This window comes from Tarenaya hassleriana, unplaced genomic scaffold, assembly GCF_000463585.1.
Source record: "Tarenaya hassleriana unplaced genomic scaffold, ASM46358v1 Cleome23, whole genome shotgun sequence".
In the NCBI taxonomy this organism is placed as follows: domain Eukaryota; kingdom Viridiplantae; phylum Streptophyta; class Magnoliopsida; order Brassicales; family Cleomaceae; genus Tarenaya; species Tarenaya hassleriana.
This window is the reverse complement of record NW_010965625.1, coordinates 907,687-929,050: the sequence shown is the minus strand read 5'-3', so window position 1 is coordinate 929,050 and position 21,364 is coordinate 907,687. Positions and strand designations below refer to the sequence as shown.

The window sequence follows — 21,364 nt, the reverse complement described above, 5'->3', positions numbered from 1 at the left end:
TGATCTAGTCCCTACATATCGACAAAAACCAGTATCCGTCTCTCGGTGGATAATCCGATGATCTGAAAATCAACTCAAACTAATATCCATGATCCGTAAGTGATCTAATGTCTCAGAAGTTGACTCGAATCGCTAGCCATCGGCATATGGTCAACAATTCGAACCAAATAATCATCATTTTCTGAATCAACTACGGCAAAAGCAAGGGGATATAAATGTCGATTTCCATCTTGGGCTGTTGCGACAATCAAAAATCCTTTATAAGCTGTCTTCAAAGATGTTGTGTCTACTGCGATTACTTTTCGCATTGCAATCCAGCCTCTGATACAAACACCCAAAGCAAAAAAGGCATACTTAAAAGTTTGCTCGTCTTCTTCAAGTTGAATATGTGTAACCGTGCCTTCATTTCTTTCCTTCAACATATGAAAATAACTTGGAAGTCTCCTGTAATTTTCGCTCGGGTTTCCCCAAACACCATCAATCGCAATGTTTTCAGAATTGCCTAAAGATGAGACAGAGGATAGATTGAAGATGGCATATTTGTTGTTGCTAAGTTATGTGATAGGACATCAACATTCGGAGTTTGTTAATCCCTTTTTGTTGAAGATAGTTGATGATGTGAAGTGCTGTGAAACATTCCCATGGGGAACATTTACCTTCCAGAATGTTCTTGGATCTGTGCATAATTACTTGAACAAGCACAGAAAACCGGTAAATCAGTGGAATTTACCAGGTTTCATAATCCCTCTCACTGTAAGTTATTTAAATTAATTGATTAAAGTGTGAGATATAAAGTAACATTATTAATGTTGTGTAGTTGATATTGCAGATGTTACCATTCGAGTGCATTCCTAAACTTCGCAGCGATGGATTTTTGTTCTGTTGCTTCATCAATGGAACTTCAATGCGAGATCTGACATCTTCCTCGAGAATATCATTCCACTTCACAGATCTTGGCTCCTCAGTCAAATAAGCCATCCAACAGTCAATAACATCGTCTGGTTCTTTATCCCTCACTGCAACACCCCTAAGCATAGTCTCGGTCATCTTCTTCATTAAAACATCAATTCTAGCATCGACTTCAAAGGGATTGTCATAATTACCTGATGCGATTATATCGGCCACAATCACTTTCTTCATGTTTTCAATAACTTCCTCTTCAAATTTCTTTATCTGTGCACCTTGATCTTCAATAGCAGTAAACAACTTATCTTCTGTCTCAACCAACTTCCTTCTCACAACTTCAACCTTTGAACTCGTGTACCTCATCTCAGATCTCATCATGTCATTTCAGATCTCTATAGTAAGGAATTGACCATGTTGAGATCTGAAATGACATGATGAGATCTGAGATGAGGTACACGAGTTCAAAGGTTGAAGTTGTGAGAAGGAAGTTGGTTGAGACAGAAGATAAGTTGTTTACTGCTATTGAAGATCAAGGTGCACAGATAAAGAAATTTGAAGAGGAAGTTATTGAAAACATGAAGAAAGTGATTGTGGCCGGTATAATCGCATAAGGTAATTATGACAATCCCTTTGAAGTCGATGCTAGAATTGATGTTTTAATGAAGAAGATGACCGAGACTATGGGTGGGAATGAAAAGGGTGAGAGTTCAGCCCAATACACAACAACCCCTCCCGAGACATGTCTGCATAGAGAAGATGTGGATGGTGAACCGGATATGGTGATTTTTGATGTTCTTAACGCATTAGACCAGACAGAAGGAGTGGAAGAAGAAGAAATCGTAGTAAGAGAGGGAAAAGAACAAGAAGAAAAAGATGATCCAATAGTGGTTGAAAGTGAGAAACAAGAACAGAGAAAGGAAGCGGAGAAAGAAGCAGTCAATGAGAAAGAGGGAGGAGTTGAGAAAGAAACTGAGAAAGAGGGAGAGAAAGAGAAGGAAGCAGACACAGAGGGAGAGAAAGAAGCTGAGAAAGAGAAGGAAGCAGACACAGATGGAGAGAAAGAAGCTGAGCAAGAGAAGGAAGCAGACACAGAGGGAGAGAAAGAAGCTGAGAAATGTCGATTTCCATCTTCATCATAAACCAATTCCAAGATTCATCATTTTCTGAATCAACTACGGCAAAAGCAAGGGGATATAAATGTCGATTTCCATCTTGGGCTGTTGCGACAATCAAAAATCCTTTATAAGCTGTCTTCAAAGATGTTGTGTCTACTGCGATTACTTTTCGCATTGCAATCCAGCCTCTGATACAAACACCCAAAGCAAAAAAGGCATACTTAAAAGTTTGCTCGTCTTCTTCAAGTTGAATATGTGTAACCGTGTCTTCATTTCTTTCCTTCAACATATGAAAATAACTTGGAAGTCTCCTGTAATTTTCGCTCGGGTTTCCCCAAACACCATCAATCGCATTTTGTCTCCCTCTCCATGCCGTTAGGTACGATATCTTGCACTTATAAGCTTTACACACCAATGACATCACCCTTTTCACTATTGGAAGATCAACTTGACCCGCGTAATGACGGTTCAAGTAATTAACAACCATGTCTATACTTCCAACTCTTTCTTTCTCTTCTTCAAGTACAGGAGAGCATGTATGAACGTTAACGTGCTTCGTCACTACAAAACCCTGCGAATTCTTTTTTTTTAAATGCCCGCAGTTTCCACAAGCAACCTTTTTCTCGGAATCGACATCTTGCTTCCCATACATGTCGATCTGACTTATAAACGTAGTATTCAAAACATGAATCATGTGAAGCTTTCTTTACTTTCATCGTTAACTCGACCTTTTTCAGAAACTCTTTACCCACCGTAAAACCCATTCTGTCTTCAAATGAGAAATCTTCACGACCACCCTCATGTATTCGACCACCATTCTCAACTTCATTAAATATCTCTGCTTCATCTATATTACCCATCTGAGTCGTAATTTCAACTTCAGTTTCGTTAGTCGCAGGTTCCACTTCATTGTCATGTCGTATGCCCTCATGCAAAGTCTGATGCTCAACCCGACAAGAATCTCCAAACAATGTATCATGATTATGTTCTCTATCTTCTCCATCTACTCTTCCTAACACACAATCCACAACTAAACCGCATGTCTCAATTATATCTCTACCTTCTTTGGTATTTGCAATATCTCCACCCTTAGCTGATGCTTCACCTACACACGTATTACATGCAACGCATTCATCATCATCCTTTTGCTCGACATATATCCATCCTCGTCGCCCATTTGTCTTGCTGAACAAAAAGGATTTTACACCCATATCGTCAAATATATATACCGGTTGTTTTCCATCAACGACCATCGGTAAAAAGCTTAATTTTGGTGTCGCTAATTCCATTTTAAGCTGATCACATATACATCGAACAAGCTCCTCATATGTCACCTGACTTGCTTTGTTACAGACACATATAGTCTTCCGATTGTCTTCCTCTCCTTTCCATTCAAATATTGCATCTTCATTCTTTTCCCAAAAACCACCGTACCGAATGCAAATAGATGTATAACAATCTTCATAATCATCCATATTCCTGTAAAAACATCAACAGTTATCATTTTCCCCAAAATTTCGTTCTTTACAGCAATGTGTACAGTATTTTTTATTTCATAATATCAAACCCTATAACAGAAAAAACAACATAATAATACTCGAAAATCATTGGGTCTTACTTGAATCTTATATCTTCACCGAAATTTGCCTTCGATTGCATAATAAACTGGAAAAAAAAACTAAGATTTGGAGATGATTTACCTTTAATGACGATGAAACAGAGAGAACACATCAGGAGAAAAATGTCGACGGAAGAGAGAAAAGATGATGGAATTTGAAGTGTAGTGCACGTTTTTAAATTTTAATTCATTAGGGTATTTTGGTCATTTTTCCATTCAGGTTATATATGTCATTTTACTTTAATTAGGGTGTATAATCTGATAGTTTTTTTTTTTACATTTTGAGGGGTGTATCGGTGATAGAGATGTGACGCAAGAAGGGTATCTCTGAAGTTCGCCCCATTGGAAGTATCAGTCCCCTCAAAGGAGATTCCTTTCTCATTCACAGAAGAGAACTCATACTCTAATATTCATAATTTGGTTCATCTAAACCCATCGAATTCAAAATCCTTTAAAACCTTGAAACCCTAACCACAGGAATCTCCAGCGCATTGCAAGCAAAACGAAAACAGACACGCGAACTCAGGCCTAATTGAGATAGTAATGAGAGCAAGACTAGTGAGAAAAAACCGGAAAGCAGCGAAGCAACAGAAAAACTTCTAAAAAATTGATCAGATTGAACATCTATATAACGGGGAAGTGGATCGAGACAGAGAATCAACATACCTGATATGAAGCGACGAAGACGAACAACACAATGGAGGATTCGCGAATCAAAGGAAATATATGTCTTCACTATTTCCTTCTTCTCTTCCATCTCACCTCATATCCTATGGTAGATTTCTGTTTCCGAAAATGAAGCTAAGATGGAGTTCGACGAGAATCTAGCTAATGAAGGCACATCATCCTCCACATCATCATCCATGTGATATTTTTTTTAAATTCTTATTAGCATTTACCATATTCATTAGCTATATATTTGAATAAATGTAGAACTAATTTTTATACATGAAAAATATGTTTTTATTAAATAGTTAAAGATATAATAATGAAAATTAGTTAAAAAAACACATTATTATTATTATTATATATTTTAAAATATAAAAAATTTATCTTTAGTTTATATGCTAATAAAAAGATAATTAATAATATATATATATATATATATATTGATCATTTTATCACTAATTTTTACACATGAAAAATATATCTTTGAGAAATTAAAATATTCATTAGTTATATATATTGATTAGATTAGCACTTAATTTTACATATGGAATATATGTTTTTTAAAAATTAGTTACACGATATAATAATAGAAATTAGTAATGGGTTATTATAATTTCAAAATAAAAAAATAAAACCAAAATATGTGGCCAAACGTATTTACTAGATGAAAAAAACACCAAAAGCATTAGATAAAAATTATTATCCACTCTTTTTCTTAGCATTAGTTAACAATTTAATTCCAATTTGATATATATATGTGATGTGTCTTTCGTTGCGGTGCTATCTTGGAAGTACATGTGACAGAGCTTTTTCTTCTGGATGTGTGGAAAAGGAACTTGCTTCTCCAATTTTTTTTGGCTGTTTCGTTCGATGACCGTGGTAATATCCTAAATTGCTGTCTCATCAGACGATTTCCGGCAAAGGAGAAGATGAAGCTATACTCTTACGGGAGAAGCTCATGCGCCCATAGCGTTCGAATCGCTCTCAATTTCAAAGGTTTTCGTTTTAAATTTCGACTTCTATCGCGTATAAAAACCCAAAATTTCCCATCTTTTTTTGGATCCATTTTGTCATTGTTTTTGGTGAACTTCAGGGCTTGCTTACGAGTATATTCCAGTGAATTTGCTCAGAGGTGACCAGCACAACCCAGCTTCGTAGTTTCGATCGGTCTGTTTTTCGGTGCATTTCATACTCGATTGACTTGATTTTCATGTAAATCAATGAATTGAGTATGTATCTCATTCTCTGTATATATCTGAATATGTCTGGATGTATGTATACATATATATATATATAGGAGTGTATATGGGATGTGACCTTCATTTATGGTTTTCATATTTTCTCATGTTTAAACATGTTTTCTTTTCTCAGCAGGTTATTGTTACAGAAATAAAATTCTACGTTTCAAGCGTTCGGTGATCAGAAACTCGATTCAACACCAACTCACTTCATGCTATGAGACTTTGATTCACGCTCCATACTTTGAGAAATATTTACAGGTCACAGATTTCGATTGGTTTATATTAGAGATTTGTTGTTTGCATCGACTAGGAAAGGCTTCGAGGATGGAGAAACGCAAGAGATGGGAGCCAAAGGATAAACAAGCGGTTCTCACAGTCTGCAGAAGTTCCAAGAAGAAGCTCGCACCTCTACGATCAGGATATGCCAGTACGCTGATATCCAATCCAACGACAAGGACTTCAGCTCCGGTCAGAAGGCCCGGAGATGGCCGCCGGTAAATTCTCGGATGGAATGGTAAGTTATGGTCGAAAACCAGATATGATGTGAAATGGGGTCGAAGTCTAAACCTTTTGGTTTGGAGGATCGGAGCAATGATATATTTTGCTTGGATGAAACTTTTTATAACGTTTTAACTTTTTTTTTAATTTATATTTTTGTTTCGGGACTCTTGAAAAGAAAAATTTCTGATAAATGTCGAGAATAGAGTTACACTAACAAGGTTGCAAGTAATGCCTACTCTTACAACTACGAGGTTCGACAAGGGAACTTTTTTTTGTATTCCGTTTTATTATATTCGGTTATAGTTTGAACGATCTTATCACCTACAATTTTGTTTATCTTACATTCTTACTTTTTGTATTACATTATTACAACAATAGAGTAATCAATGACATGATGTTTAATTGGTGTGAATAGCGGAGAGGAAAGCTAAAGTGCCAAAAGTACGACAGAAGACGAAAAGCGGACGGATGGAAAATAACGGTGAAGATAATGGGTCCACGAGAAAAATGAAAGAAGGAGGTGCCTGAAAATTCGTGTATTTTGTGGACATATCGCGTCGGTCTCTCGACGAACTCGAGAAGATGTATGTTAATTGTAAAGATGTACCTCCAATTCTATTGATCAAACATATATCTCATCGTACAAAAAATATATAAAATTAGATTGATAGACTTATTCAACGCATATATAAAAATAATTTTATAATATAAGAACGGAATAATATTTAAATTGTTTCAATTCTTCCTTATATATATATATATGTATATATATGTCAATAACGACAAAAAGATCTTTTTATATTAACAATAAAAATAGAATAAACCGCGCATGGCGCGGTTCTCCTCTAATTTCAAAAATAAAATTTAAATGATAATTCTTTAATGAGTTAATTAGGTTATTTTATTGAACCCATTTTATTTGGTTGAAACCCATTAAGCCCACAAAATAAAAGTAATAAAAATAATTAACCCAATTATTAGTGGGTTGGGTTGGGTAAACTCACTAAATCCAACCCAGTTTACCATCACTAAGTGACACATCAATTACAATTTTGACCAAATATTATCACATTAAAAGTCAAGTAATAAAAAAATAAACATAATATTTTTTAAAAAATTAAAATATAAAAAATCAATAAAAAATAAATATATACATAAATACATATATACATATTCACATACATATATATACATATAAACATATATATACAGATATATATATGCATATACATATAATATATAATTGTATATATAGTATACATATGTATGTATATACATATATGTACGTATATATATGTGTGTTTATATGTATACATGCATGTATGTATATATTATAATTATATCTATTTTTGTTTATTTAATTCATTTTAGTTTTTGAAATTATTTATTTTAAAAAGTATGACATGTATTTTATTATTACGTGGTATCTAACGTTGTGACGTTTCAAAATTGAGACATCGTTGTTCAGAACGTAATATCAGTATTCAGAATTAAATATAATATGTTTTAGAAGTTTAAATTTATTTGTAGAACAATAATAGAATTTGGGGTTTATTTGTTAAAAACATAGTCTAGATCTTTTTTCTAGAAATTTTGATAAATTGAGATACATTTTGTTTTTCTAATTTCTCCGAGAGAAAATAAGATGCCGAATTATACAATAGAAATTTGGGATACTAACTTGTAAAAGCCAACCCGTAGCGGCCGAGATCTTGTGTCAATGCAAAAGTAAGAGCCATAATAGCACTGCCAATTTTGGTCCGAGATTCGAAACTTTTTCTGGTCCAACCCGAAAAGTAGCGAGCTTTAAATTGTGATATTTAGATCCGAAAATTTTTGGACTTTCGGGATAAATTCAAATTAGATTTGGGGTCGGTGCGAAATCTATAGAGCGAGGCTTCGAATTTAATTATTTAGGTCTGGAAAAATGGACAGTCCAAACCCGAACTCAAAACTTCCGGACCAAATGCGGGTTTAGATTGGATCGGGCCGATTGACACCCCATTTACGTGTAGATCATCAGATGGTTAAACGCAAGGAATGAACGGTTTTAAGCCGGTTTAATGAAATTAAATTAGGAATTAAAGCGGTTGAAACATAAATCGAACCGGAGAAAATTGACCTCGGTCGCAAAACCCTGAAGCAACAACCAAAAACCCACAGCGTAGCCTCCATACGGAAAAAATAACCCTCGCTTCTTCGTTTCTTTGCCTCCTCCCATTTTCTCTCTCCCAAATCTCAGAAAGAAGGGATTCGAGGAGGCTTACGCGACGGCAATGGCGGGTCTTTCTCCACCGGTAATGGCGGCACAAACCGATGCGAACACCAAAGTCGATGAGAAAGTGGATTACTCGAACCTCCCGTGCCCTATTCCCTATGAAGAAATCCACCGAGAAGCTCTCAGTTCAGTATCAGACATTCGTTCTCTGTCATAACCTGCATATCTTCTGTTTCTAGTTTCTATCGTGACTTCTGTCTTGGGTGATATTAATCTAAATCTGGGTTCGTCTTGTTTGGGTCTCCGGATTTCTGGGTCTTTGATCTGACTGCTAGAACGAGCAATCTCGTCGAAAATGAATATCGTACGAGTTGCCTTGGTATTCAAGATGGGAATTGGACGCTATGTTCGAGCATCGGTGGTGCTTCGTTCTATTTGGGCTTAGTATTTCACCGGATAGGTCAAGCTCTCTTGGTGTTGCTTCACCCTGTAATTGCTTGCGTTTGAGGGTCTCTCGTGTCTGTTATGTCTCTTAATTGACCTTGTCTCATGTGAAAATGGATTATATGTTGCGTTTGTGGTTATGAGTGCTTTATTTCAATTTGGGTTTTTTAAAATCGTTATGTCTGTTATCTAGCTAACGCAATATCTGATTTTATTCGTAGTTTTTTGCATAACACAGTGGGTAAAGTTACTTTACTCTGATGTAATATTTACCAATTACAACATTTGGTTGTTTTTTGCTGAGAAGAAGCTGCAGTTTTGGAGGTCCAAGACCCTTTTAACTCGATTTTCGAAAAGGGGAGAAACTATGTAATTGGATAGAACTGTTTGATGTAGGCACTAATTAATCACTTCAGTAATGTTGCCTCGAAGTTTTGGCGTTGGCATCAATAGGAACGAGTTTGTAACAATGGGTTTTAGATCTCTGGGAAAAGTATGTTTTGACGGGTCATGTCCATAAGAAGTGTCTGGTATTAGATTTGCGGATTTTTCTTCACTGGGTTTTAGTCACTTTTCAACTCTATTTGCTAAGAATTTGCTCATTATAGATTCACTAGCTTCATGTTGTTTCTCTTAATGATTAGTCACATGGAGGTTGAGTATGGATCTTCTAATGCTTTTACCCTTTTGATATCATATCCTGGCATGTGTTGTTGGAGCCTTTGATTTTGTTTCCCTACTTAGAATATTGACTGGTTTGTTTGCACTTTGCAGTGTCACTAAAGCCTGAACTTTTTGAGGGGTTACGCTTCGACTTCACCAAAGGGTTGAATTCGAAGTTTTCTCTTAGTCACAGGTAATAGGATTCTGTTAATTAGCATAATTTTACATCCTTTTATGTGTGCTTCCTTTTTAATCATGTTTATTGATGTTTCAAACAGTGTGTTGATGGGGCCAACAGAAGTTCCTTCTCAGTCCTCTGAAACAATCAAAATCCCAACAGCACATTATGAATTCGGTGCAAATTTTATTGACCCAAAGGTAGGTTGTTTTCACTTAATCTGGTAATTAGTTTTTAGCCATACATGGAAATCATGAAGATGTAAGTAAAATTGATGAACCTCTAAACAGTTGATGCTTATCGGAAGGATCTTGACGGATGGTCGGTTAAATGCGAGAGTGAAGTGCGATTTAACTGATAAGCTGACCATGAAAGCTAATGCTCAGGTAAAACTGCTGCAATCGGAGATGTTGTATTTGCTTTACTGGTTGCAGAATAATGTTTTCTCTTGGTTTATAATCATATCTGCAATCTTTCGTTGTTTTCTTTGGTAGCTCACAAATGAACCACATATGTCGCATGCGATGTTCAACTTCGATTACATGGTCAGTAAACGATTAAAGTATTTTCCTTTTTTAACCCCTTTGATGCGCTGTTTTGCTGAGACTTAGTTTGGAGGAGTCCTTCTAAGAGTTAAGTTTCGTATCAAAGTAGGGATCAGACTACAGGACCCAGTTTCAACTTGGAAATGGTGCCTTGTTCGGCGCAAGCTATATCCAGGTAAAATGGAATAAATGACACATACTTTCAGCTGTTATTTTTTTTTTAAATTTGGACGCTTTTGCCTGTGGAGATGAACGGGAGATGAATGGACAGCGATCTCAAAATATATGCCACATTTTCTGGCACATAAGTAATAGTCAGTTATCTATTTCCTTTTAAACTGATTACTGTAGAGTTAAAAGAACTGAGATTCACACTGTTTCCTTGAAATTTGTAGATGAGATTTGAACTGTCTTTCTGTCATTCTACTTTGTGATTATGGTGATGGTTTAGTCTTCGTAAACATTGTTATTCATCTGTGTGAGTATAATTTTAACTAACACCAGTTGCTCCTCTTATTCGATGAATCTTGTAATTATCGTACAGAGTGTGACACCCCGCTTAGCTTTGGGTGGTGAGGTTTTCTGGGCTGGCCAACATAGGAAGTCTGGCATCGGGTATGCTGCTAGATATGAGACAGATAAGATGGTAATGCTTCTTCTTGGTCATTTGTTCAGCTTGAAATCGATTACTTTTCTTTTTAAGTTCTTTTATATTTTACTATTTTTTTTTGTTCTTTTGCCCGGTAGTGATGAAAGAGCAGCCTTAGTTCCAGGTTAAAACCATGGAGGAAAGATTTTCTGCTCATCTTTTATGAAAACATTGGGACCAGCATATGCTTTTTTTTCAAACGTGTGCTCAGTCAAAACAGTTGAAGAAATGTTGTGAAGGTGTCATGTTATGTCTTGCATTTTTTCTTGTCGTTTTTTAATTTGACACCTGAAATCCGGTTTTATTTTGGGTTCTCGAGATTTTGGGATAGAAGATTGCTGGATATCTGCACTTCAAAACAAGGGTTTAAGCATTTTAGGTCTTTTACATTCAAGATCTCTTTGAAGCCATTTGGAACCTTTATATCTGCCGTCTCTATTACATTACAATTCCAACCTTCTGTCGTCTCTGAATTAAAGTCTATCCTATAAAAGATTTTAGTTACACCGCACCTGGTTGCTGTTTCACCCTCTTTCTCAGAAATCGATTTCTCATTCCATTCCAATCGATTCAAGAACAAGAAAAAGAATTCATAGACATTATCTAGAAACTTGTTTAGTTCCTGAAATCTTTATGATCACTACACTTCTATTCTTTTCGTTAAAAGTCATATTTTCCTTTTTGAGGTTCATGTTTCAGGCTCTACCTTATTACAACTTTTTTTATTCACAGGTCACCACTGGTCAAGTTGCTAGCACTGGAATGGTTGCCCTAAGCTATGTTCAGAAGGTGTCAGAGAAGGTAAGATACCGATCTCGCTAAATTCATTTCAGCCTTTCAAGTAGACCTAACTTGGGCAGAATTTTTCTTTTTGGCCATGAAAGGTTTCACTTGCGACGGATTTCATGTACAATTATATGTCCCGAGACGTTACAGCCAGTGTGGGTTATGACTACATTCTCCGACAGGTACTTACCACTTTCCCTTTGTCTGACCATATGTTTGAATTCGGTTGCCCATTGTCTACTCGTATGTTCCAACATGTAATGTAATAATCTGTGACGAAATTTTGCCTGCCCGGCTCCTATATTTCGTCAGTGTTACTCTTAATTGTCTGATGTCGGTGTTTACCAGTGTCGTCTGAGGGGAAAAATCGATTCCAACGGCGTTGCAGCTGCTTACCTTGAAGAACGGTTGAATATGGGCCTCAATTTCATTCTATCCGCAGAGGTACGAAGTCATTCATTATAACAATCATTGGCCTTGCAATCATTCAACATACGTTCACTGAGACTCTTCTTCCGAGTTAATTCGCTTTCTACATAAACGATGACAGCTCGATCACAAGAAGAAGGACTACAAGTTCGGGTTCGGTTTGACGGTCGGGTGATTTGAGATCCTCTAAAGAAGGGCGTAATAAATCATTCAGAAGTGAGAAAGAATTTATATTAGGTTTCATTGCTAGACTAGTTATGTACTATCCCTTTCGGTTAAAAAAAAAAAAATTGGCTGCGTGAATGCCAAAGGCGAATTTTAGCCGTTGGCTTCGGTTAAATTCTGAGTTTAGGCTTTCAAAGAGATGTTGAAATTACAAAAAACAACAAATGAGGATTAGGTTTCTGTATGCGCCGAGAAGATAATGCAACGAGTTTGTTTGCTTACCCCTCTATATATCTTAAAGTTGCAGTTCACTTTGCGTTCTTCACGGTTCAGATTGCAGGGAGGGTATTTGGTTGTAAAAGACACGAGGCCTCACGAGGTGCAAAAGGTTCAAAAAACCGAGGCGCTATACGTGAGGCGCCTATCATTTTTATATCAATATATATATATATATATATATATATTATAGTTTAGTTAGTATAGATTATATACTAACTATATAAACATAGATTATATAATTTAGTTAGTATAGTATGCATTATTATATATAAATATAATCGAAATTTACAATAATATAAATAAAATTAAAAAATAGAATGATAGGTAAATATTATTTGTTTTGATAAAAAAAATTAACTTTTTAAATATCATCAATGTATATATATAATGAATCTTATTATTTAATTTGTCTAGTGTATATATATATATATATATGTATTTAAAAAGAAGAGTATCAGTCGACGCCATTTATTTCTTAAATTAAATGATTTTTTTCTCCACGTGCCTTTCTCACTTCTCTCCCACACTCGCCCACGTTTTCCCCTTCAATTTTCATCATTTCAGATTTTCTGAGATTGCACCGCCTCATATTTCAGGCGCGCGACTCACGCCTTGTACAGAGCGCACAGAAAGGCGCGCCTAGGATCGCTTCTTGTATTTCGCCTTGCCTCCAAGTCTGGAGGCGATTTTCTTATCGCCTACGCGCCTCCACCGCCTAGGCGCGCCTCAGGCGCGCTTTTCAAACTAAGGGTATCAATCGGGTTGGTCCGGCCGAGTGCGGAGTGTCAATCAGACCGGTTCGGCCCGGTCCAAATCCGCACTCGGTCCGAAGGTTTCGGGTTTAGGTTTGGGTTGGCCCGATTTTTTTCGGGTCGAATAATTTTCTTTCTTTTTTTAAAAATATCCGGTTTTTGGACCGGTTTGAATCGAGCCCAAATGAGTCCGGTTCAAAAATTCGATTTTTTTCGAGTAGAAAAACTTAGGTCCGAATTCTGTTAATTTTCGGGTTGGACTTAAATTTACACCCTATGTTTTTTTTACCCAAATAACTCACTTGGGTCGCATCTATTTCACCTGTACACCACCGAAAACATAACACATTTTTTTTTCCCTGAAAAGACGAAATTACCCTTAATGAATTACGATATTTATCCGTTCGAAAACAACTTCGTTATTACGACTTCGTAATTAAGTCTAAATATAGGTACAATTGATTCTAAAAAAGGTGGCAAAAAAAACATGTCTTATTTTAGTTGTATATCAGTTATATGTTAGTCGTAATAAGGTCGCAAAAAATAAAACGAAAAGGGTATTTTGGACTTTTCCAACCGAAAAGTGGGTTAAAATTAAAATTTTTTTTTTTTTTCGGTGGTGTACACAGAAATAGATGCGACCCAAGTGGGTTATTTGGGTGATTTTCCCATTCGCAGGTCAGATTTCTTTATGAAAAATACTATTAGTTTTTATTATTTTTAACATTGTGAATCTTGTGAGAGTTTTGTGGCTCGTAAATTATATTTGATTATTAGCGGTCCATGTCTTAAATGGTGAACACCATGCTTCTTTAAAGAATTCAATCGACGTAGAACGCCAAAATTTATGAAATACCATGCGATTGGACATTTTCACCACTGCTTGGGATCATCCACGGAACTCGCTGTAGCTTCATACGAAGACAAAAATGATCTCTTAAATTGGCAAATAAGACCAAACCTGACAATCTCACACGTGGTCTTCGACATTCATATCAAACTTATGATCTTATTAGAAAATTTATCATATTTTATGAATCATTGTAGAAAAATCAGAATTCATACATTAATAATGGAACAAGTTGAATAGTTTATAGAACTTGCTTCAACATTATTCATTGAGCATCGGCAATGGATTTGAGATCGCACTTTAGTCTTCATGTCTATGCTTTGTGTTTCAATTCGAGAGTCTTCTGCCACTTTTAAGCTGTGGTCGTTGAAGAAACTCATTCCCAAACAGAGATCATGAAGCAGCAAAGCCACCAGAAGGAACCATATTCAGAGCTTTCATGATGAATGCATATGTAAACGCATCTTCCTGAAGCTTCTCGAATCTGCAAACCAACAAACAAGCATCGGATTCATGGAGAAAGATGAGATCGACGCATCAAATACAATTCGAAAATATATCATATGGGTCCGGAATTCGTCATATAAAAAAGGTTCCTATATGTTTCATAAAAATGTTCAAAGCAATCCTGACATTTCCGATAAGCGTCCATTTTAAACCCCAATTTATGGTTTGAAGTGTTACCCAGGAATAGGACAATATGGACACTACTACGAATCATCAGAGTCCTCACGAAAAATTAAAAAAAAATATATATCGGAATTGGTTTTGGCTCATGATTCATAAATCCAAAACCTTAGACTATTTCTTATGGTATATGGCAAAGATCGTTTCTAAAATTTTCGAAATGGACCTTTTCTCAATACAATCACACCAAGCGATCTCAACACAGGACAGGAACTATCCTATATTTTTCATAAAAATGTGTCTACATCTTTCTACATGGGCATGCATTGTTCAAAATGACAAAAGCTCAAGCTCTCAGAGTTCAAGCAGTAATTACCTGCCAGATTTCGAGAAATGCCCAGCACCAAGCTCGCATTTGAACAATAGTAAGTTGTTGTCGGTCTTCATTTCCCTCAGTTTTGCCACAAACTTGGCAGGTTCAGAATACATGACTCTTGGGTCTGTTAATGCAAACAGTTGCATGGAGTCAGATATCTGGACCAATCAGAAATTAGAATTGCACAAGATTTAAGTTGTTCATAAGATGAAAACGAAATCCGTGCTTCCCCAATCATATTCTACCATTTATTTGTCGAAGTCGTATAAACCGGTTTTGTCCCAATGTATACATAACATATAAGCAGCAAGTGTATATTGATGCACAAAGCAGCAAATACACACACAAGCATCCCATAATTTTGGTAACAAATCTTACTACATGCAAGAAAAAAAGCTAGCAATGGTTCAAGATATCACCTCGCTCCTCATAAATTGGGCGACTCCTCAACACTAGAGATATTTTAACTTCGTGTGTTAAATAAGAAAGGCAGATATTAAAGCCAAAAAACTGTTCCCAGGTGCTTACAAGAAAGCATGGTTTCCAGATAACATCTCCTACAGTGACCCGCTATTCTAACAAGAGAATGAATAATGTAATGGGCAAGATGACAAATACTTTCAAAAAAGTTGTTGGAGAATGATATATAAGAACAAAATCAGCAACAATTTTGCTAGGAAGTACTGTTATATTGTATATAAAAATAAAGAGCTTACCATTTAATCCAGCAGTGACTAGAATGTTTGGATAATTCTGTGCCTTAATCTGTGAAATCAAATTCGAAGAATAAGCACATAGAACTTCTACATAATCTACTACAGATAATATAGGGGCAGATAATAACAATTGTGGAACTTACATTGTCAACAGGGGAATATGACTTGATATAACAATAGAATTCTTCTTTCCGAGGATCACCCCATTCCTACAAAAAAACAAAAATAAAATTGAAAGATGCAAACATATGTGTTTCAGGTGAATAGCAAATACGAAATTACGAATGACATTCAATCAAAGAAAAACGGAAAATTCTTGTTTCCAAAGAACATTCTTAAACACATATACTCGTCATAAACATGCAGAACAATAAAAAACTTATGCAAGAACGTCTGCAAAAAAGTTCAAAGAAGAATGGAGCCTACCTCCCACTCTGATGTTGTAAGCGGAATAGTAGGATCTAGCATTGTTGTCACAACATCTACGAAAGGAACTCCAGCAACAGCCACCTTGAATAAGTCAGGCCTCATATTAAGAACAGCACCCATCAGCAACCCACCAGCACTTCTTCCATTAATGCACAATTTTTCCTTTGAGCAAAACTTAAGCTCTATCAAGCGCTCAGCACAAGCTATAAAATCAGTAAATGTGTTCTTCTTCTTCAATAGCTTCCCGTTCTCATACCACTGTCTCCCCATTTCACCTCCCCCACGAACATGAGCAATTACATAGATAAAACCACGATCTAAGAGGGACAACCTTGATGCCTTGAAATAAGGGTCAACTGATATCTGTTAAAGATGGAAATTTCACAGCTTAGCATAAAGTAACTGAGGAAAGAGGAGGATATGACAATTACAGCCATTCTGCAAACAATACAAGTACAACTTTATGATTTCGTGCACCTGATATGACCAACTTCATAAATAATACAGAAAAGAAACCATGTTTATAAAGGCAAAATCCAGATGTTTCACAGCCTCCACACCCACATGAACCCAAATAGAAAGGAGCAAAAAATCCAGAAATGATAAAAAAAGAAGAAAGGCCTCAAAGCATAGGTTTGGTGATTTTCCTGGAAATTAATTGTGAAGTACTGCTAATTCTAGTCAAATAAAAACTTACTGTTTCTCAGTCTGAATCTTACAATTTCATCAAAGCATTTATGAACCAAAGGGAACTTCACAAGACAATCTCTGAGAAAACGAAAAAACCTTAGGCTAATGTTACCTCATATGAACCATAGCCATAAAGCAGCAACGGATCAGAGCCATCAAGCTTTACAAGCTCTTTTTTAAAGACAATAGACATTGGAATTTGAGTTCCATCTGGAGCAGTTGCCCATTTCCTTTCGGTAACATAATTTGATGCCTCAAAACCTCCCAATACCTGAATGAAAGACAGGATATGATCTATGGATTATTAAAAAAATATTGAAAGAATAGATCGAGTATATAGAGGAGAACTGACAAAAGATAGTCAACAAGCAAGAAAGCAAGAAGCCAGCAACAAAAGATCCGAAAGCAAGAAAGCAAGAAGCCAGCAACAAAAGAGTAAACAGAAATAGAGTTCATAGCAACCAAACTACAAGATTCATACTTAGCATCGCTTTTCATGAATATTCTTGTGCGTTTTGCAGAGATTAAAAATCTATAGACCAAATATGAAGAAAAAAAAACAGTGCACGAAGGACTCACATGCGACAGCCCAAAAATGAATTAACAGATACTTACTGTTTCAATCTTCTTGAGAACAGAAGTGCCACTGTTCATATCGTAATCATACACAGAAGGAGGTGTTTTCATTGAGCTGTAACAAAATCTCAGAACACTGGAAGAAAATTGGGACTCGGTTGAATCAACTGAATACACAGGGTCAACAAATCTAACACTTTGACCACCTTGAAGACTATTCAGTGGCTCGTCAACAGCTGGAAGCCCATAGACAGTAATCTTTTGCAGGCCGTGCTCACGCTCAAACACCGCGAGGTGACCGCGGAAAAGTTTAATTTCCTGAATCTTTACACTGCAAAGTGAATGAAAAGGTTAGGTCAAGCGTCATGGAACTACAAGGTGAGAATGAGATATCCTTGTCCATAGTCTTAATGCTAAAATGCAGGAAAAAAAACCCAACAATACATCGTTCCCATTAATTTATCAAGACAACAAAATCAAGCTAGGTTTTATTTTACCAAACCATATAAAAATCGGTGGACCACAACATATACTTTGCATTGGTATGGAGTTTACTATTGCAATTAGTCATAAATGAAATTCGTGAAATATGTTTCTGGAAACAGGCGTTACTAACGAGGTTACTGTTTATTCATGTCATAAATGAGGATGAATGAGTTCTGAAACCAGTTCTTGTACTCACACAAAGTCCATCTAAGTGAATCTAAAACATATTGATGCTACTATGATGATGTGATGTAACAAAACATTTTTTGATGCCTACAGCTGATGGGCAGGATGCCAAGCTCTGCAGCAGAATGAAAGAAACTAACAGTCTCTACATCTATGATCTATCCAGAATGCACAAGGTTATCAAAGGAGATATCTGAGTCTGCAAACCTATTTACTCCAAAATCCAATGACCTGGATACAGTAAGCGTCAATCTAAGGCACCAGAACATAAACTTGCTTTGTAAAAGAAAAGGTTTTAGTAATTCAAACACTGTGCAGTATAAGAGACTAAGCAGTTGGATCTCATTCTTGTTATAGATAGGAACACTCACAGTAAAAATGGATCCAGGAAAAGACACTTGCCTTTCTCTATGTGGAATCAGCAAATTTGTCTCAGATATGTCATGTATCGGGCAAGCGAGCAACTCTGAGTTGTAACATTCGTTACTTCTTCTCTGAATAAAGAAGTGATTTCCACGATGACTGACAGATGTATCAATGCCATCTACACGAGGTGTCAACACCTGGAGGCCATCTTGAGGCTTGGACACATCAAGTGAGAAGCTGAACCTTGTGGTTTTGCTTTCAGATGCGACAAACAAATACTTCTCGCTCTCAGAGGCTTGAAGATCAAGTGAAAACATGTCATCCTTCTCATGGTATAGGCATAAATCACTGGATTGATCTGTACCCAACTTATGAAGCCAAACCTGTTAATAAAAAAAACAAGGAAAATCAAAACATCGATTCCTGAAAATTCGATACAGCTCACAATCAAGAAAGATGGAAATTAGAGAACTGAGAATTACTTCATCTAAAGGGCGTATTCATATACTTTGTTCGATAAAAAACATTACAATTTTGTTCTAGAGAGAAGACACGCAAACTCAAACCATTCTTCCAATATGACATACGAAGGCAGCAGGGCAGGAGAAAGTAATATTCAAAGACACACCTTGTCGGGTCGAAGGATATTGTCCATGGTTATGTAGACCAAAGCATCATTACCAGCCCATTCAAGATAACAAGTCACTCCTTTCAGGGGCTGTCCTAGAGCTTCTTGAGTCTCAGAATCAATGACATAAACTGTATATATTTCGTCTCCCTTAGCATCTTCCGCATATGCCACCAATTTGTGATTGGGACTGATCTGTACAAAGAGTAAGAAAAAGAATTCTAAGACTATAAAGCAATGCTTGAAACAGACTTTACTGACGATACAAAGATCTACCCTAGCTTGTCTTGACATTCTAACCTTGAAGGCACCAATGCTGTAATATTCATGTTCTAGGGCCTTGACATTCTCATCCAATATTACATGCTCCGGATGAGCATCTGGACCAATTGGCATAACATCGTAAACAGATGGCTCAGTACTGTTGTTAGGAATGAGGCGCCTACAATGTTGGACATATTCCTTTCCTTCAAGATTTCTCTTATAATAGTAGTAAGGCCCCTTGCGTAGAGGTGCAGATATATCATCTTCTTTGATCCTCCCTCTTATCTCGGCAAAGAGCTCATCCTCAAAACTTTTGGTCCCTGGATTGTTTTGATCAACTTATCACCTCGTGTAATCAATAGATCCCAAAACTCTGAATGTGAAAGTGATACATAAAAGTCCTAAATGCAAACTGAGAGCAACAGTCCCATTAACGGATGCACTGCCAAATTGCTACTCATATATGATGAAATCGAAAGAAGCTGTTTTATGGGAAAAAGACCCACAAATTCACCATGGACGAAATATGATGGAAAAAGAAATAGTGTACGAGGTCATTTACTTTTAAGCGACAAGTTACAGAAATGGAAAAAGGCTTCCTTTTACATCTAAACATACGACACATATATCCAAGATTGGATGGTTCAACCGGAATAAAGCAAAGCTCCCTAGGTATTCACCTGCCTTCCCCGGTCTCTGAGTTTGGACCCAAGGTGAACTTTCGGATTATAAAAAAAAAACATAAGAAATATACACACATACGCTTTCAAAAAGGGAGATTTGGTCATCTGCATCATTTTCCAAGCAACAGATTCTGTGAGAAATGGGGTTTCCAAGAATATTTCCTTTATGCATTGACAAAGGGGGTCATACACCCCTCGTTGCAAAATCCTTAGGAATAAAAATAAACGCCATGGAAAAAAAATCAAAGTTGGCCAAATTACACAGCATAATTGAGGCAAAACCCCTAAAATCCTACAGCATCGTTGAAGAAAATTAAAAGAGAGATTTACCAGACATCACAAGATCAGTGTACTCGTTCTCCTCCCGGAGGTAAGACAAAACTTCAGGATTGCAGCGAGAATCATCTCGAAGCCAATAATAATTGTCCGTCCTAACGTCTCCAAACATTTCCATAACATTTTCTACCTTCTTCGCAACCGGAGGAGATCTCATCCCTACCATGTCGGCCGGCGCTGACGACGCAGATGTAGAGTCTCCGGCGAAAGAGGAGGACGACTGTACAACGCAGCGGCGACCGGAGAGAGAAAGAGGGACGAATGAAGAGAGGGGAGCGAAGCAGAGAATGTGGAGAACGCGAGGAGCGGGAAAACGGAGGCGAAGGACTCCGACTCCAAACCTTATCATTCGTATTTACAATTTAGGGTTTCGAGCGAGAGTAGCAGAACCGTTGTTGAAACTTGGTAACTTGGAACTTGAAGTTTCTTTCTTACTAACCGGGTTTGGTTTAGATGGCAAGTTAAATAAAATGATTCGGCCTGGTTTAAGTCGATAACCCTTGGAATTTGTAAGAATTTATAACCGGGTTTGGTTTAAATGGCCATTAACAGAATAGTTGTTCCCGGTTTAGGTCGAGAATTGTTGGAATTTAGAAGATATTATAACTGGATTTGGTTTAGATAGCCGTTAAACAAAATTTCTGTGCCCGGTTTAAGTCGAGGAATGCTAATTATAATTGGAAAGGTGATATTAACCGGAGTTGGTTCAGAAGACATGTTTAGAGGGGCGCATTATCAAAAATATATTTACTTTACTATTTTTACTTCAACACATACTCTTCTCCAGATGTAACCATGTGATTCATATTACCCGAAATATAGTGTGGTCACATTTTAATCTCATTATTTATAACATTAAATTTATGATGTTTTAATCAAATGATTAATAAGATATACAAAGTATGAACATAATAAATTAGTGAATTTAACGTTATAATCAATAAAATCAAAATGTGATCATAGTATATTTTGGGTCACATAAGTTACATTGTC

At 36.5% G+C, this 21,364-nt stretch overlaps 3 protein-coding genes across 3 annotated transcripts; 2 read left to right on the top strand and 1 right to left on the bottom strand.

The window, feature by feature from the left end:
- The first annotated feature begins 1,352 nt into the window (after window positions 1-1,352).
- On the top strand, window positions 1,353-2,045 carry LOC109116753 (sodium/potassium/calcium exchanger 1-like). The gene is made up of 2 exons (XM_019202730.1): window positions 1,353-1,490; window positions 1,572-2,045. The coding sequence occupies exons 1-2, from the start codon at window positions 1,353-1,355 to the stop codon at window positions 2,043-2,045; spliced, it is 612 nt and encodes a 203-aa protein (XP_019058275.1).
- Window positions 2,046-8,196: 6,151 nt separating this feature from the next.
- Window positions 8,197-12,410, top strand: LOC104815250 (mitochondrial import receptor subunit TOM40-1-like). Its single transcript, XM_010543582.2, has 11 exons — window positions 8,197-8,453; window positions 9,487-9,568; window positions 9,654-9,753; window positions 9,844-9,939; window positions 10,048-10,098; window positions 10,208-10,273; window positions 10,643-10,744; window positions 11,480-11,548; window positions 11,632-11,715; window positions 11,882-11,977; window positions 12,084-12,410. Exons 1-11 carry the CDS (start codon window positions 8,327-8,329, stop codon window positions 12,135-12,137), a joined length of 927 nt encoding a protein of 308 aa, XP_010541884.1. The 5' UTR covers window positions 8,197-8,326; the 3' UTR covers window positions 12,138-12,410.
- Window positions 12,411-14,147: 1,737 nt separating this feature from the next.
- On the bottom strand, window positions 14,148-20,765 carry LOC104815249 (protease 2). Its single transcript, XM_010543581.2, has 11 exons — window positions 20,366-20,765; window positions 19,389-19,672; window positions 19,089-19,283; window positions 18,497-18,843; window positions 17,462-17,753; window positions 16,959-17,117; window positions 16,154-16,519; window positions 15,871-15,936; window positions 15,728-15,776; window positions 15,012-15,135; window positions 14,148-14,492 (listed from the first exon to the last, which is right to left on the bottom strand). The coding sequence occupies exons 1-11, from the start codon at window positions 20,718-20,720 to the stop codon at window positions 14,402-14,404; spliced, it is 2,328 nt and encodes a 775-aa protein (XP_010541883.1). The 5' UTR covers window positions 20,721-20,765; the 3' UTR covers window positions 14,148-14,401.
- Between the last annotated feature and the right edge of the window lie 599 nt (window positions 20,766-21,364).